Source organism: Podarcis tiliguerta (assembly GCF_965153285.1).
Source record: "Podarcis tiliguerta genome assembly, chromosome: 12".
Taxonomy (NCBI): domain Eukaryota; kingdom Metazoa; phylum Chordata; class Lepidosauria; order Squamata; family Lacertidae; genus Podarcis; species Podarcis tiliguerta.
The window spans coordinates 44,914,387-44,928,824 of NC_139545.1; the positions used below are offsets into that span (position 1 = coordinate 44,914,387).

Sequence of the window (14,438 nt, forward strand, 5' to 3'; positions counted from 1 at the left end):
CTTATCAGGCCCAGGATATTTGAATTCATTGGCACCTTATTACCACCTCTTTCCCTATACAGTGGTACCTCGGGTTACATACGCTTCAGGTTACAGACTCTGCTAACCCAGAAATAGTACCTTGGGTTAAGAACTTTGCTTCAGGATGAGAACAGAAATCGTGCGGCGGCAGTGCAGCGGCAGCAGGAGGCCCCATTAGCTAAAATGGTGCTTCAGGTTAAGAACGGACCTCCGGAACGAATTAAGTATTTAACCCGAGGTACCACTGTATTGGGTTGCAGCTCCCTCCTTGCATCATTTATTCTGTTATCACAAGGTTGGGTCCTGCTTTCCCTTTGGGTGAAGACTGAGGCTAAGTAGGTGTTGAACATTTCCACCTTCTCCCTGGTTAGAAATCTGAAACTTAAAATGCAGTCTTCTGAATTTGGCTTCATGGGAACTGATGATTAAAACAGTACATATTGTATGGCTGTTTTGCAAGGATCTATTTATTTACCAGATAGTTGTGCCCATTAGACGGCACACCCTCATTTTCTCCTATAACAACAACAACCCACAACCTAATTACTGACTCTTTAACTCAAATCAGGATGTGAAATTGCCTCAGTCTCCATTCTCCTCATCTCTTTCTCCCAAAATAGCCTTCTCACTCACCTACTTTTTCCTCAAGTTCCTGTACTTCTGAAAGCTGTCTCCATTGACCCCCTTCCTCAGTTGTGGCCCTTGCCTTCTTTACCTGCTGGGATCACTTCTCAGTAATCAAACTGCTCCTCAAAACCACTCCTATCTCCAGATCCTATGTGATGTTTTTATCTCAGCTGAACTGACAGCTTCCCTCACCTCATAGAACGGTTGCAAAACAGGTTCTAACAGCTGTTCCTCCACCAGGTTGGAATGGTTTTGAAAAATGCTGTGCCATCATCCCTCCAGTCCAGCTGATCAATGATACAAGAAGAATACAATATAGGGCAGGGCAGGGGGTGGCTAACCCCTGGCTCAAGCAATTTTTCCTGCCCCCTCAAGACCCCACTGACCTTGGGGGTGGCAACAACAAGAGAGAGAAAATCAGAAAGGTTTGCTGCATGGACAGGAATGTATAAATCTCACCACTGTGCCCTGCTTAGTTAGCAGCTGCTCAGTTGATCAACTATAGGGTGCGGGACATACTGCACAAGATAGTAGGGTGGTCACATTCACCACTGACATGGATCTTGCCTCCCCCAAAGGTTGCACTGCGCATGACCAGTCCAGCAGTGCAAGGAGGCTATGGAATGGAGAAGTGGCCATCTTCAAGCCATAGGGATGCCCCTTTAAGGCTCTGAAAGGGAGCCCTGAAGAGGTGGTCTGGAGACACTGGCTTAAATGACCCAGTCTGCTCCTAATATGTTGGAACAAGTTGCTCATTTGCTGCTCTCCGTGGTCCAGTATCTTCTGACCAGCCTTGCGGTTGTGGGATCTGGCACTAAATCAGAATTCAGTACCTCAAATAGTTATGTGGAGGAAGGAATGCCAACAGGTCTAGCTTGATCCCTGTCCTCCCTGAGTGTCCTTTTCTCTAACTTTCTTAAATCCTGCAGGATCCCAATGGAGTAATGTGATGACGGGGAAATTTCATAGGCAAGCGAATTTGAGCTGTGACTGTTTGTGTGAGGATATTTCTGCTTGGTTTGGTTCAGCCCTAGAATCCCAAGGGTGCCCCCTGGGAAAGAGCAGTGGTGTGGCAGACTGGTTAAAGGGGAAACCAGTTTTGTTGCCCTCTGTGCCTTTAAATCTGTTGCCTAACTTTTGTTTTGCCAACGTTTATATTTCATGGTTTCTGAGTTTCTCAGTCGACAGCTGTTTTCCTGCTCTCTGTCCTTCTTTCTTGGCTTGCTTAAGCCTCTCCGTACCCATCAACTAATCACACGGTTTCCTAAACACAGCAGTTTAGAACCTCTTCATCTCCCTTTTTTTCCTCATCCGTTGCTCTGAACTAAGCAAAACCAAAAAAGATTTCCCTTATCAGCTCATCGGCCATGTTTGTATATAGCACTAAGCCATAAACTATGGTTTAGTAAGCCATACCGTTCTGAATTTGTAAGAAAGCAATCCTTTTAGTGTGGCAGCATCCATACTTTGGAACTCCCTACCTATTGACGACACTACTCCTTTCAGCACCTGCTCAAAACATTTTTGTTCAGGCAAGCCTACCCAGGCATGTAGAAGTTGTCATATTTTTCATCTAGTTTTAGCTTATTGTTGCTTTTAACTGTTCCCCCTGCTAACTGTATTTTATTATTTTCCTACCTCTTTAAGGTTTTATTACAGTCTAGTGGTATATAAATGTTTATTATTATTATTATTATTATTATTATTATTATTATTATTTCACAACTGGTGCTGCTTTCCTAACCCCAGCAAGACATCTGGCACCAGCTGGAATCTCACTGGACACTGAAGGCAAATAAGCCTTGTCCTTTAATAATAATAATAAAAACCCTGGTCACCCTGTTCTGTACAGAATAGCACATTTCCTCCCTAGCTGTGTCAAAATAGAGAAAGGTATGTTCAAACATACCTGTGCGCAAGCTGTACTGAAGACAGTGGGACTTATTTATGAATGGAGTAAGTAGATCTAGGGTGCTTCCAAGTAGGTATTCCTTGATGGATGGGTGCTAGTTGTGCCAGCAAGCTGCTGCTGCTGCTGCTGCTGCTTCTTCTTCTTCTTCTTCTTCTTCTTCTTCTTCTTCTTCTTCTTCTTCTTCTTCTTCTTCTTCTTCTTCTTCTTCTTCTTCTTCTTCTTCTTCGCAACATCTGCACAACACCACGTGGAAAGGAAAAGGCATGGCAGTGGTGAAATGGACACGTCTCCATTCCTTTTTTTTATGAATCCTGACTTGACACTGTTTCACCTCAGAAGTGAAACTGGCAGCTGTTTTTCCCAACAGCACCACAAGGGGGGAGAGCTGGGAGAAGGGAGGGAGACTGGGAAGACAATGGATGGAGGGGCAAATGAATGATGATGAAGAAGAAGAAGGGTTGGAATTTATACCATCCCCAATCATGCCAACGACCACAGCCTCCAAACTTCGAGAGGCAATTACATGACCTCAGTTAACACATGAATCCTCATCCAGCCGTTGCACAGCCTTTTGCACGGCACATTGGGCTACAACTCCTATCAGCCTCAACCAGCAGCCCATCCTGTTTGCCATGCTAAAAGAAACACATAAAGCAGATGGGAGTAGTGATGGGAAAGCTGTCACCTTGCAAATGCTGCTGGACTCCAACTCCTGTCATCATACCTGGCCGCTGTGGCTGGTGGGAGTTGGAGTTCAACAACATTTCCCACCTCTGGCCTAGAGGTTTGCACTAGACTGTTGCATAACCTCCAACATTTCTCCAATTAAAATAGGGATGTCCCATTCCATAACGGCCTCAGTCCTGTATACCTGAAGGAGCATCTCCACCCCCCATCGTTCACCCCAGACACTGAGATCCAGTGCCGAGGGCCTTCTGGCGGGAAGTGAGGTTACAGGGAACCAGACAGAGGGCCTTCTCGGTAGTGGTGCCCACCCTGTGGAACACCCTCCCATCAGATGTCAAGGAAATAAACAACTATCAAGGACAATAGGGACACTTAGAGGGTCTTCTGTTGTAACTCTGCCAATGACCAACAACTCTGCTTATCAATTACCTCCCTGCTTACCAATTACCTCCCAGCTTTGCATGCAGAAAGTATTCTGGTGGCATCTCCGAGAAGAGCTGCATAAAACGCTGGAGAACCACTACCAGCCTGTGTAGATGATAGTGAGTTAGATGGGCCCAAAACTGGAACTCAATGTAAGGCATTTTCCTTAGAGCTGTTTAACTGTGGAACAGACTCCCTAGGAAGGTGGGAGATTCTCCTTCAGTCAGTGCCAGATTACCAAAGGGGCAGAGTTCAACACCAGCCTATGGGCCCCACAATTATTAGGGGCCCCACAATGGATCGGAATAATTTTGATTTGATCTTGCAAGGAAATTACAATCGAGCTTTCTTAGTTTTAGGAGATAATTTGCAAGGCCAAGACTTCGACTGCCTGGGGGCCTCCACAGGGTTTAATCCAGCTCTGCCTTCATTGGATGTTCTGAAACAGAATGGATGCCCCCTTATTGGGGATTATTTAGCTGCAATTCCTGCATTGCACGGGGCTGGACTAGATGACCCTTTGGATCCCTTCCAAGGACATAAATCTAAGATTCTATTATTCCTATGCTGCCATATTCTCCCCGCATGCACCCCATCCATCTAATCCAGATTTACCCTTCCCGAGGAAAATTATGTGTGTATATTCAGCCATGCTGTGTGAAGGATTATGTGTGTGTTTTTATTTTGGTACAGTATCATTTATTAAGTATTTTATACCTTTACCTGAGAGTGAATCCCAGTGAACATAGTGGGATCTACTTCTCAGTAAACAAGCCCAGGAATGAAACTGCATAGGAAGGCGTTTTGGTTTGGGGTTTGTTTGGTGACTGAGCGAAAGATTGCACTTTCTGGTGCTGCGGTTTGTAAAGCCACTAGCTCAGGCACTTTACTGAACATAGTGGAACATATGCGTAAAAATAAATAAATTGCAAGAGGGGAGTAAAAAAAAAAAAAAAGAGTTTGCAGTAAACTAAGCACTGAAAGAAAGGGGTGTTGCTGGGGATTTTTGGCCATTTTTTGTGTACTGTCCTTTTCATGGCTACATTCTTGCACCCGGGTAAGTTTCGTAGAACGCAGTGGGACTTAAGACGTGCGAAGAACGGCACCATCAGACTGAAAATCTCTTTGCGCGTTTACTCGGGAGTAAGGCGCACGCGCACAAAAGCCATCAGCTCCGCGGGACGCGCTTCTTTCCCAAATGGGGCAGCGGTGCGTTACTGGGGAGGATGCATCGGATCGGACTGTATAATAAACTCTCCCGCCGGCTCGTAGTAGTACACTGGCCGGCAGGCTGCCGGTGGGGCTTTTGTGTTTTCTTTTTATTCCCTTTACAACAACTCCCCTCCGGGCCCGTTCTGCCTTCTTTCCCTATCAGGTCCCGGACACATCCATCAGCCCCAATGGGAGCTGAGTGTGCAAGCTGACAAGGGATGGATGGATGGAGACCGGGGGTGGCTGGTGGTAGGGATGAAGGGGGGGGGGGTGCGCGCTTCTGCTGGTGGTGCTGCTGATGTCAGAGCCAGGAGACAGTTGTGATTGGATCTAATTAGACTTTGCAGCAGCAAATAGACGCGCTCCCTGCATGATCGCCTTCAAAGTGGCTGCTGGGGCCAAACAACTAGGAGAGAGGTGCAAAAAAAAAAAAAAAAGGAGAGGGAAAAAAAGAGCGAGAGAAAGAAACAGAAAGAAAGAAGAGAGAGAGAAAAAAAGGAAAAAAAGTGGGCGCCGTGCATTTCCAGCCCCTGATAAAGCAAAGGCACCCTGCGAGTGAGGGAAAGCTGCCGAGGAGGAAGAAGAGGGAGAGAATCACAGGTGAGCCTCCCGATCGTCGCCTTTAATTCATTTATTTGGAAACTCTACCTGCGCCCGGCGCGCTCTCCGTCCCTGGCTTGGGAAGTGTCGCAGCGCAGGCACTTGAGCGCAGCTGGCCAAAAGCAAAAAAATTAAAAAGAGGCGCACGATCCGCGCGCAGCTGCTCTGGGTTTGCTGGTTCATAAAAGTCCCACCCGGCTTCGTAGACCTCGCAAGCGGCGGCGGCGGCGGCGGCAGCACCACCACCACGGGCGATCGGGAGCAGGGAGGGGGCGTCGCAGGCAGCCAGCCGACTTTTCTCGCTCTCGCTGCGCGGTCCCCGAGCCAGGCGAGCGCGGAGCCAACGCGCTGCCGCTGCTTCTCCTTGTTGCCTCAACTACCGGCGATGACCTCCGTCCTGGGCACCGGCCGAGCACCGGGAGGGCCGGGGAGCCAACTGAAATGCAAGTCCAAGAGGAGGCGGAGGAGGCGGTCGAAGAGGAAAGGTAAGCGTTGCTCTTTATCACTCCCCACCCCTTCCCAAAATTTCCCTTTTGCCTTCGCCTTCTGCATCTGTTTGGTTCCTGGTTTGATTTTGGAGAGGTTGGCGGGGCGGGGGACGTCCTGCTTGTGCCGACTTACTGCGGGGACGGGGACGAAGGGATGGCTTTTTGGTACTCTTGTTCGGATGTGGCATCCCCCGAGCATCTTCTGGGCGGCTGGTTTCGGGGATAGGCTGTCTCAGTTGTTTCACTCCACCTGCGTTTACCTCCGAAATCCTCCCCGCACCACCACCCAAACAGGCAGGTAAATGTCTGGCTGGCGGAGTGTGCTAGTAAAGGGGGGGATTACAGTATATATTTTACGTGGGGGATTATTTGCGGAGGGCTAAAGCCAGGAGTGATGGGAAGAGAAAGAGCTTTTTTCTCCCTCCTTCCCATGTGCTGGCATCAACACAGCCAGATTCCGCAGCGCAAGTCAAAACATCTCTAGCAGGTGATTCCTTTGACCCTGTCAGAGGCAAAAAAATTATCACATGATTCGTAAAATGGGTGAAAGTGGAGGAGGGGGACTGGACTAGTCTGAGACTCTGAAAGGTTTCCAGATTGCAGGTTTTTCATTTGTCTCCTTTTAAAAAAATAAAATGATAACTATAATCTCCGTCCCAGTTGCTTGTGACAGGGTAAGTATGTAGTCTTGCTGCAAGCTGGTCGTTTGTTTGCTTTTTAACAAGGTGTGAGGATAATGGCATCTCATCTGATCACGTTTCACCTCACGGGGTTGTATTTTTTAAGCGAAGAAGCAGGGTTTGTGCAGTTGGCGGGGGGAGCAATAAAAAAGGCCCCCAATCTGGGGACAGGCTGCACCTGGCAGCTACCGTTTCTCTCGTCCTTGCTGTGAATGGGCTTTTCCTGCCAAGGTTTGTTGTGTTTTTTGAAAGTTAGGGAGTGTGCTAACGCTGCTCCGATTCTCTAAGGGGACCAGCGTTCTATAAATGGCAGAGGAATAATTATCCTAATCCAAAAAAGAAAGGAGAGAAGCTGCCGGATGTCATAAAAAGCTAAAGTCTGCCTGAGATTAAAGGTTTTCCCAAAGCTGTCCTGTTTCCTCCTAAAGGAAGGATGAGACGGTGCCGGCAGCTTGCTAATGCTGTCTCCACAGTTACCATTAAAGATATCATGTGAAATCAGAGTGGAAAGTCAAGTGACAGGCGCAAAGTAAGGCAGAATCTCACTCAGGGAAGTATGTTCTGCTGCAAAGATGTTCAGGGCAAAGTCTCTTATCAGAGCAGCAAAATCCACCTAGTCTAGAGTTGTCTGAGATAAGTTTATGTCGGCTCACTCAATCACCTCAAGACTCTTTTTGCAGTTGGGATGGGAATGTTTATTCCATCTCTGAGAATTAAGCAGTCAGTCTGTCAGAGGCCTAAGATATAGAGGGCACAAGTTTGTGTTTTAATTGTTGCCTCATGTATCATCAAGGCCACGGTATGTATATGGTGGTTAGACTAGTTTTGGGAGATGCTTAGAATGAACACATCCATTCTTATTTAATTCGGCTGTTTCTATGCTATATCTTCTGTCAGTTAAAACTTTCCACAGCAGGCAGCCATGGACAAATTAAACTGTCAGATGTGTCTGTAGGAAGGTTAGTGAATGAAAAGTTTTGTGTATGCCCTCTTAATCTCCTCTTTGGGTTTTAAGTAAAAATCTTATTTGTAACTTTGGTTGCACAAGGAACTTCTGGAAGTGTCCTGAGTTCTAGATACAGTATTTGAAGCATCGGGGAGGGGGGGGGCCTTGCCAAAAAAATTATTTATAAAACTATAAAACTTTGGAGTTTCTTTCAGTTGTTAAATCTCCAGTGTTGCATACTTGTACACCAGCATTCTGCCTGAGATTTCACATTCCACCTGTAAGGTATCTATTGTACAAAGGTATCTATTGTACAAAGTGCATGTCAGTTAAACAGTGCCTGCTTTCTAGGAATTTTAAACTTAGTGACATTCTAAATTTGTCTCTTGAACGGAATCAATAATTCATTTCAGCCAATATCTCTATGTTAAGATTGCTTCCTATGCAAATTTCACAAGGCCGCTCTGTTTCTAAGCCAATACATTTGAAGAAGAAAAAACCTGTAATGAAGATTCCCTCATTTCTTACACTTTCCTCTTAATCTCTCTTAGTGTTACTGAGTAACAAGGGATTACTAGTGAAAAGAACAAGTTTGACACATGTTGGCTACTTTGAGGACAGTTAACAGGAGTATGGAATTAGGAGTTCAAAGTCTTAATAACTATGTTAGGGCATTATTCGATCATTTAAGAGAGCTGTGTTCTAGGACCATTTTATAGCTTGTGTTACCTTTTCAGATAAAAGCAAAGGGTTTATTTGACAAACAGATCTCTACTTGAAGACCTACAGTTTATAAAACAAGGTGGATATGGATGTATCCCAACACTGAAAATTACATTTAAAAAAACAAACTGGGTTTATAAAAAAAATAATCATTTTTTTAAACCCAGTTGATATTCAACCTGTTGAATTTGATAGTTTGATAAGTTTTGTAAATTGGTGTTTAGTCTGCCTTAGAGGCAATGCTAAGCAGTCCCAGGTAGGGTTTAGAAGTGGTTTATTTAGCAATAATTGTATAAACGGCAGATAAGAGCAGATCTCTGTAAACAACAAAAGAATTTGTTGCTGCTTTTCAAGAAAAAAATGTGCCAACATGGTATAGTGGGGGAAAGTGCTTTTATGTCACATACATACCATTTTCTCTTGGAAAATGGTGAAATATTTCTAATGATATGCACATTTAATGATGCTCCGAAGCATACTTTACTGCATACTCTTCTACTTTTAGAGTGCTAAAAGCAACAACCTATGTCTGCAAAAATGTTTACATCCACTTCATCATTTAGATGCTTGGTGATACCTTGATACATTTCAGCTTTGCTTTGAACAGCGAAAGAAAATAAAAGACTCATATACACTCGCTGTTCAGCTGACAAATGTGCATTGATTATATTTGGAAAACTGAGAATTCTACTGAAAATGTCTGCGTGATGGATTGACATTTAATGCTGCAAAGGTGTGGTGTTTATTTAACCACCCGTGTGAAGCTAAAATGGCTGATCTTCATTTGATAATACTGTTTCCTTATTTCCCCCCATATACTTTCTAGGATTCCCTAACACTGCAAAGGTGTAAAGTTAGTTTTGTAATTTACAACCTCCAAGTATCTGCTTCTTCTTAGAAGCACTTTGCTATTGTGAATTTGCTTAGGAGGCGAGAAACCTTGATTCTACATTGGATGAAATAGTTTTTAAAAATCAGTATATATTTAGAACTAAAAGATCTGCCTGAGCAGCTTCTCAACTTCTGAGACTGATTCTGAGGTAAATCTGTCGCATGATTTGCAAACGTCAAAGTAATATTGCTTTGTTCTTGGGGCCCGATCCAGCCAAAGTTAAGTTCCTTTAAGTCACACTGATTTTAGTGGGATACAGAAGGATACATGTAACTTTTCCTGCTCTAATCAATTAAAATTAGAGGTGCTTAGCTTGGGCTATATTATGTTCTCGCTGTGTGCTTGTTCTGTCGTCTTTATAAAAGTGAATCATTCAGAAGATTTTAAAATTCAATCATTACCAAATGCCCTTTCCACAGATGCATAACTTGAAAGTTTTTCTGCTTGCCTCTTGAAATCTGAAAGCATAATCTGAAAGCAAACCTTGTGGATTTCAATAGAACTTGCTCGGAATAATGTTTAGAAACAAGGTACTACTTACTGACAGCCAATTGGCACATGATTGTAAGCATGCAATATATTTGCTCCATCGTTTGGAAGGAGGGGTGGGAAGCTTGGATATAGGTAAATATGTTATCCTTTTTCATAATCCATCTAAAGTAAATGAGTGCTGAAATTTATAGAATTACATTTCTCTCTCTCCAGCAATTTATTGCATTGTCAATCTGTGGTCTGAGCTGACACTGGAAAACGGGGCCCAGCACTTTGGAAGAATTTGCTGTTGTTTAGATTTAAAGTTCAGCTTTTGGGAGAGTTTTTTGGGTGATGAGTTTTTAAATGCGGTAGATTTTGATAAACGTGCTGAGAAATTGTGGAGTATGTACTGTACAAAACTGGGTATCAGCCATGTGAGGGTTTCTAAAAATAGCTTGTTTAGGGACACAAAGCCCTTGGAGATGGCAAAGGTGTATATAAGCATGTATGCCAAAAACACCACCAACAAAAAAAACTTTCAGACACCGCTTAGTAGTAAAACACACACACATATTAGTTAGGGGGTTGAATTTTTTCCTTGTTTGCTTGTTCCCCAGCAGCAATTAAGCTGACTCATTGTTTGCATGTGGGCTCCCGGGGGTTAGACTAAATCTGAGGCATTTGCAGGGAGAGAAGTAAACATACAAAGTTAAATGCTACTATCTGGAAGGAGAGGCAAGGTTAACGCTGGCAGAGCAAGCACAAAGGGTTGGCAACAAGGGAGCCAAATATGTGCAGCCAAGTAGAGAGAGAGAGAGAGAGTGTGTGTGTGTGTGTGTGTGTGTAAAAAAAGAGGTTGTGGTGCAATGAAATTTCTGTGGAAATTAAGGAAATTAAGGAAAAGGCTACTGAGTCCATGCGGATTACCACTGTGCATTCTCCCTGTTACATCAAGGTAATAAATGTGTGTGTTCCATCTTGAGCTAGATTCAGGGACAAATGGCTGGATGTCGGGCTTCGGGATGTACACCTTATCTTATCTTACCTTACACGTCCACAACCCCGACAGCTTGTGAGCAAGGATTGGGATGTGGAGATTAAAATTAAATTGATTAAAACTTAATACCCATCTTATTTTGGGTTTTCCCTTCCCTCTCTCCCACCCCGGCTTTCACCTTTGATTTCTAGCGATCTATTAGGTAGCAATTTGCAATGCCTTAACTTAACGTTTAGAATGAGGGGGAAATTGTGGAATTCACGATTCCATATCTGCGCAGTGGCGGAGCATTGCATCAATGGCAGAGCTGCCTCTTTCTAACAAAAAATAATAATAATAAGATGAATGGGAAAGGCTGGAAAGAGCAATAAAATGAAGTACTCTGGCAGCAACAAAAAAAAAAGGAAAATGGGGTACAAGTTAAAATGTGCATGAAGGAAATTAATCATTTATTTGAGTACTTGGGCTGTTTTACCTTCCAGTATGCATTTAAAAAAAAAAAAAAAAAAGAACAGCGAAAGAAATTTGGTCTTGTTTCTTAAGGGTTTTTGTTTTTGTTTCTCCACCTCATAATTGTACAAGTACTTGGTGCTTCATGTATCCAAACTCAGGAAATAATTGTTCAAATGAGTGAGACCTCTTGGATCAGCTGAAATCTCACCCTCCACCCGTATTCCAGCTACTCTAGTGGAGTTTGCTTATTAATTGAGATGAATAGAGTATTTACAAGATTTGGTGACGGGAGTGCCTGCGTTGATACTGACATGTGTGAAATGCCTGCATATATATTTTTTAAAAAAAAAGAAGTAAAGGCTGTGCACAAATGTTTAATGAAAGATCAGAACGCTATAAAGAGAAATCTCTCTGGGATTCCTTATGCCTCTTCCTTCCACTTTACAATAGGATAGACAGAACTGCAGTACCCAGGAAGAAAATTACTGAATGTAGGAATCTGCATTCTGCTTGAATATTTCCCTCCATCAAAACAACCCTCTTTTATTTCCCGCCTTAAAGTTATCCTCCACCCCATTGCTCTTGCTGCACTTCACTGAAGCCCACATTAGACCTTTATAGAAAAGAAACATTGCTAAGTAACAGTGAATAATTAAATTCAGGAGGAGGACAGGAAGGTGCTTTCATATGGGTCAAGTACCCTCTACAGAATTACCCGGGCGATGTGAATAATAGTGAACTTGAATTTCTTCCCAGCTTTATAACCCAACTGTCTCTCTCATCTTGCCAACTGTTTACAAATTTGGTACTTGTGTGTGTGTGTGTGTGTGTGTGTGTGTGTGTGTAGATGATGAGTTATCTGGGCAGAGGGGAAGTTTTGATAGGCAATGCAAGATCCATCATTCTTCAAGGGCCTGGAATGGTCTTATCACATTCCTATGTAAAACCCCTCTGACTCTTGCAAAAGTTGTATAATTTCTGATAGTGGGGAATAAAAGCACACACGCTCCTCCTCTATCTGATCTTTTCCCGTCTGTTTGCATTGTCCAGGAACGCCGGCAACGTAGCAGATTTTTGCAGAAAAGCGAGTTGCGGCGACTGATGAAGTGCAACAATTTGCTAGTTTTTCAAAGGTGGCTCACGACTGTCAAATAATATGCCTTTAGTATGAATGCATCAAATAATTTGGCAGCTTATATTGCTTGGCCTTTATAACATCACTAATTTATTAATAGCCTGTTGGAGGCTTTGCTTGCAGTATATGAAAGTGCTATTAATTTCGGCTTCAAAAATGTAATTGGTTGGTATGAGGAACAGAGGCTCATCAGTCAGCTTGATAGATCTCTTAAGGCAAGTTCCCTGCCTCGAACCAAAAAAAAAAAGCTTCCAAAATGTTAGGCTATAGTAAGACTTCAATGAAAAATAATATGGAAATGAGAGAGGTGGGGGTGTTATGCCCTTGGCTATATCACATTACTTTTGGCCAAATTGTTTTTAAAAGGTGATGATAAAAATTAATACAAAATGTGGAAGCAGCTTGTGTTCCTGGAAAACCTGAAACGGCAGCAACGCTGATGAAATGATGCGTAGTTGTGGAGGAAGTAAATTGGGAGGGGATTCTCCTGTCTGAGGAGAGGAGAACAAAGAGAGAGTCACTGAAAGAAAAGGAAAAAAAACAATAGCTCCACGGCAGGAGGGGCTGCCTTGTTCAGTGTGGGGGAATTCAACAGCCATGGAGGGAAAGAGGCCTACGCGTTTACTGGAATCCATGTTAGGTGTATCAAAGCCACTGCTTTGGGACGAGCAGTAGGAAACCAGGCAAAGTGAACTCTTACCGATTTGCCGTCAACTTTTAATTCAGGCTTCGCAATGAACTGGTACTAACAAGTAGTAGATAAAAAGGCCAACAGGAATAATAAGAAATTGGCATGTGGGTAACATTAAATTCAGAAGGTAACATTAAATTTAGAAAATGTGTGAAATTTTCTTTTTCTCACACCCTCCTGAAAAATACCACTTTGTATCATCCCTCCATATATATATATATATATATATATATATATATATATAATCTTCATTATTATAACTGGGGGGGGGGCACTATTTTCCTCTGTCTGCCCTGCTGCCACCTGAGAAGAACATGAGGACCTGAAAAAGGGGCAGGTGTAAACTGGAGGCTGTATGGCCAACACTGCTGCTGACACCTGCAGTAGCAAAAAGAGAGGGAAGCTTTTCTAGGGGGTAGAGAATAAATAAACTGCACTAATGATGGGCCTCATCCCTAAGAAACCTCCAGATTTCTCCTTCCCCCTGGAGAAATTTGATGAAATGGTCCCCACCATTTTTCTCCTCACACATAGGGTAGAAAACTTCAGGGTGCCATGTGTGCACAGTTCTAGATAACACTAATCATAATGATTTTATAATTTATATAATAATGATGATTATTTGTATAATTTATATAGTCGCTCATTGACACGAGTCACAAAAGGTGCCATTAATAATTTTGTCACTCGTGTCAATGGGCTGATAAATTTTGAGGATGCTGCCGCCATCTTTGTGAGCAGAAGATCACGACGGGGGCACTGTGCCTTGAGCTAGCCTAGGCCCAAAGCACAAGGTTGCGACACCTTCACCTGCAATGCGCAATGGCACAGTGGTTTATGCACAAGCATGATGCGTGACAACAGGGTTGAAAAGGAAGGGGCAGAACTGGCATGGTAATGTGCATGGCATCCCCAAAGCATTGTGGTCAGCAAGGCATGGCGCATTAAGCACCTGAGCAAAAGTAGGGAAGGCTGGAAAATTACAGTTTGGGCGTTCTAGCCGGGAGTGGGGCTTGCTTTTCAACTTGACTTGGACATGCCAAGGCTACAGCTCTGCTCTCCTGTTTCAGCTTTGTAGATCTATAGGATCAGAGTTCTACTTGCTTAGTACTTGTGCTTAGTAAACTGAGCGTATATGCTCACAAAGAAGCTTCCTGTGTATAAGCAGATTAGCATCATTGTTTTCCATTATGTTCTTCCCCTTTCCCGTCAAATGGCCACAGCTGAGTAGGCAGGGACACACAGCGCAATGCTGCGTTCTCCCAGCTGAGGAAGCTAGCGACACTTCCAATTTCCGAGGAGGTGACCACAGCTAGTTTCCCAGGAACCATGCAATTAATTTGGTACATCCAAGTCATCTCTGAACTTCAAGAAACATAGAGACACCCCACCCTCCTGCATTGCGGGACGATACCACTTTTACATTGGGGGGGGGGAGTCTCCATTGTGGAATATGACACTATATTGTAGGTCTGGT

General features: G+C 43.6%; 1 protein-coding gene across 8 annotated transcripts in view; it reads left to right on the top strand.

The window, feature by feature from the left end:
• The first annotated feature begins 4,929 nt into the window (after positions 1 to 4,929).
• Positions 4,930 to 14,438, top strand: part of ADARB2 (adenosine deaminase RNA specific B2 (inactive)) — a 358,751-nt gene continuing 349,242 nt past the window's right edge. For 4 of the 8 annotated variants that reach the window (XM_083406284.1, XM_083406283.1, XM_083406285.1 and 1 more), the window contains exon 1: positions 5,288 to 5,967. In XM_083406284.1, coding sequence (XP_083262410.1) covers positions 5,868 to 5,967 — 100 coding nt within the window. In that variant the 5' untranslated portion in view covers positions 5,288 to 5,867. Of the gene's footprint in view, positions 5,968 to 6,047; positions 6,269 to 6,354; positions 6,458 to 6,627; positions 6,645 to 14,438 lie in introns of those variants that run through there. The other 4 variants (XM_083406282.1, XM_083406286.1, XM_083406287.1 and 1 more) reach the window with 4 other exon arrangements.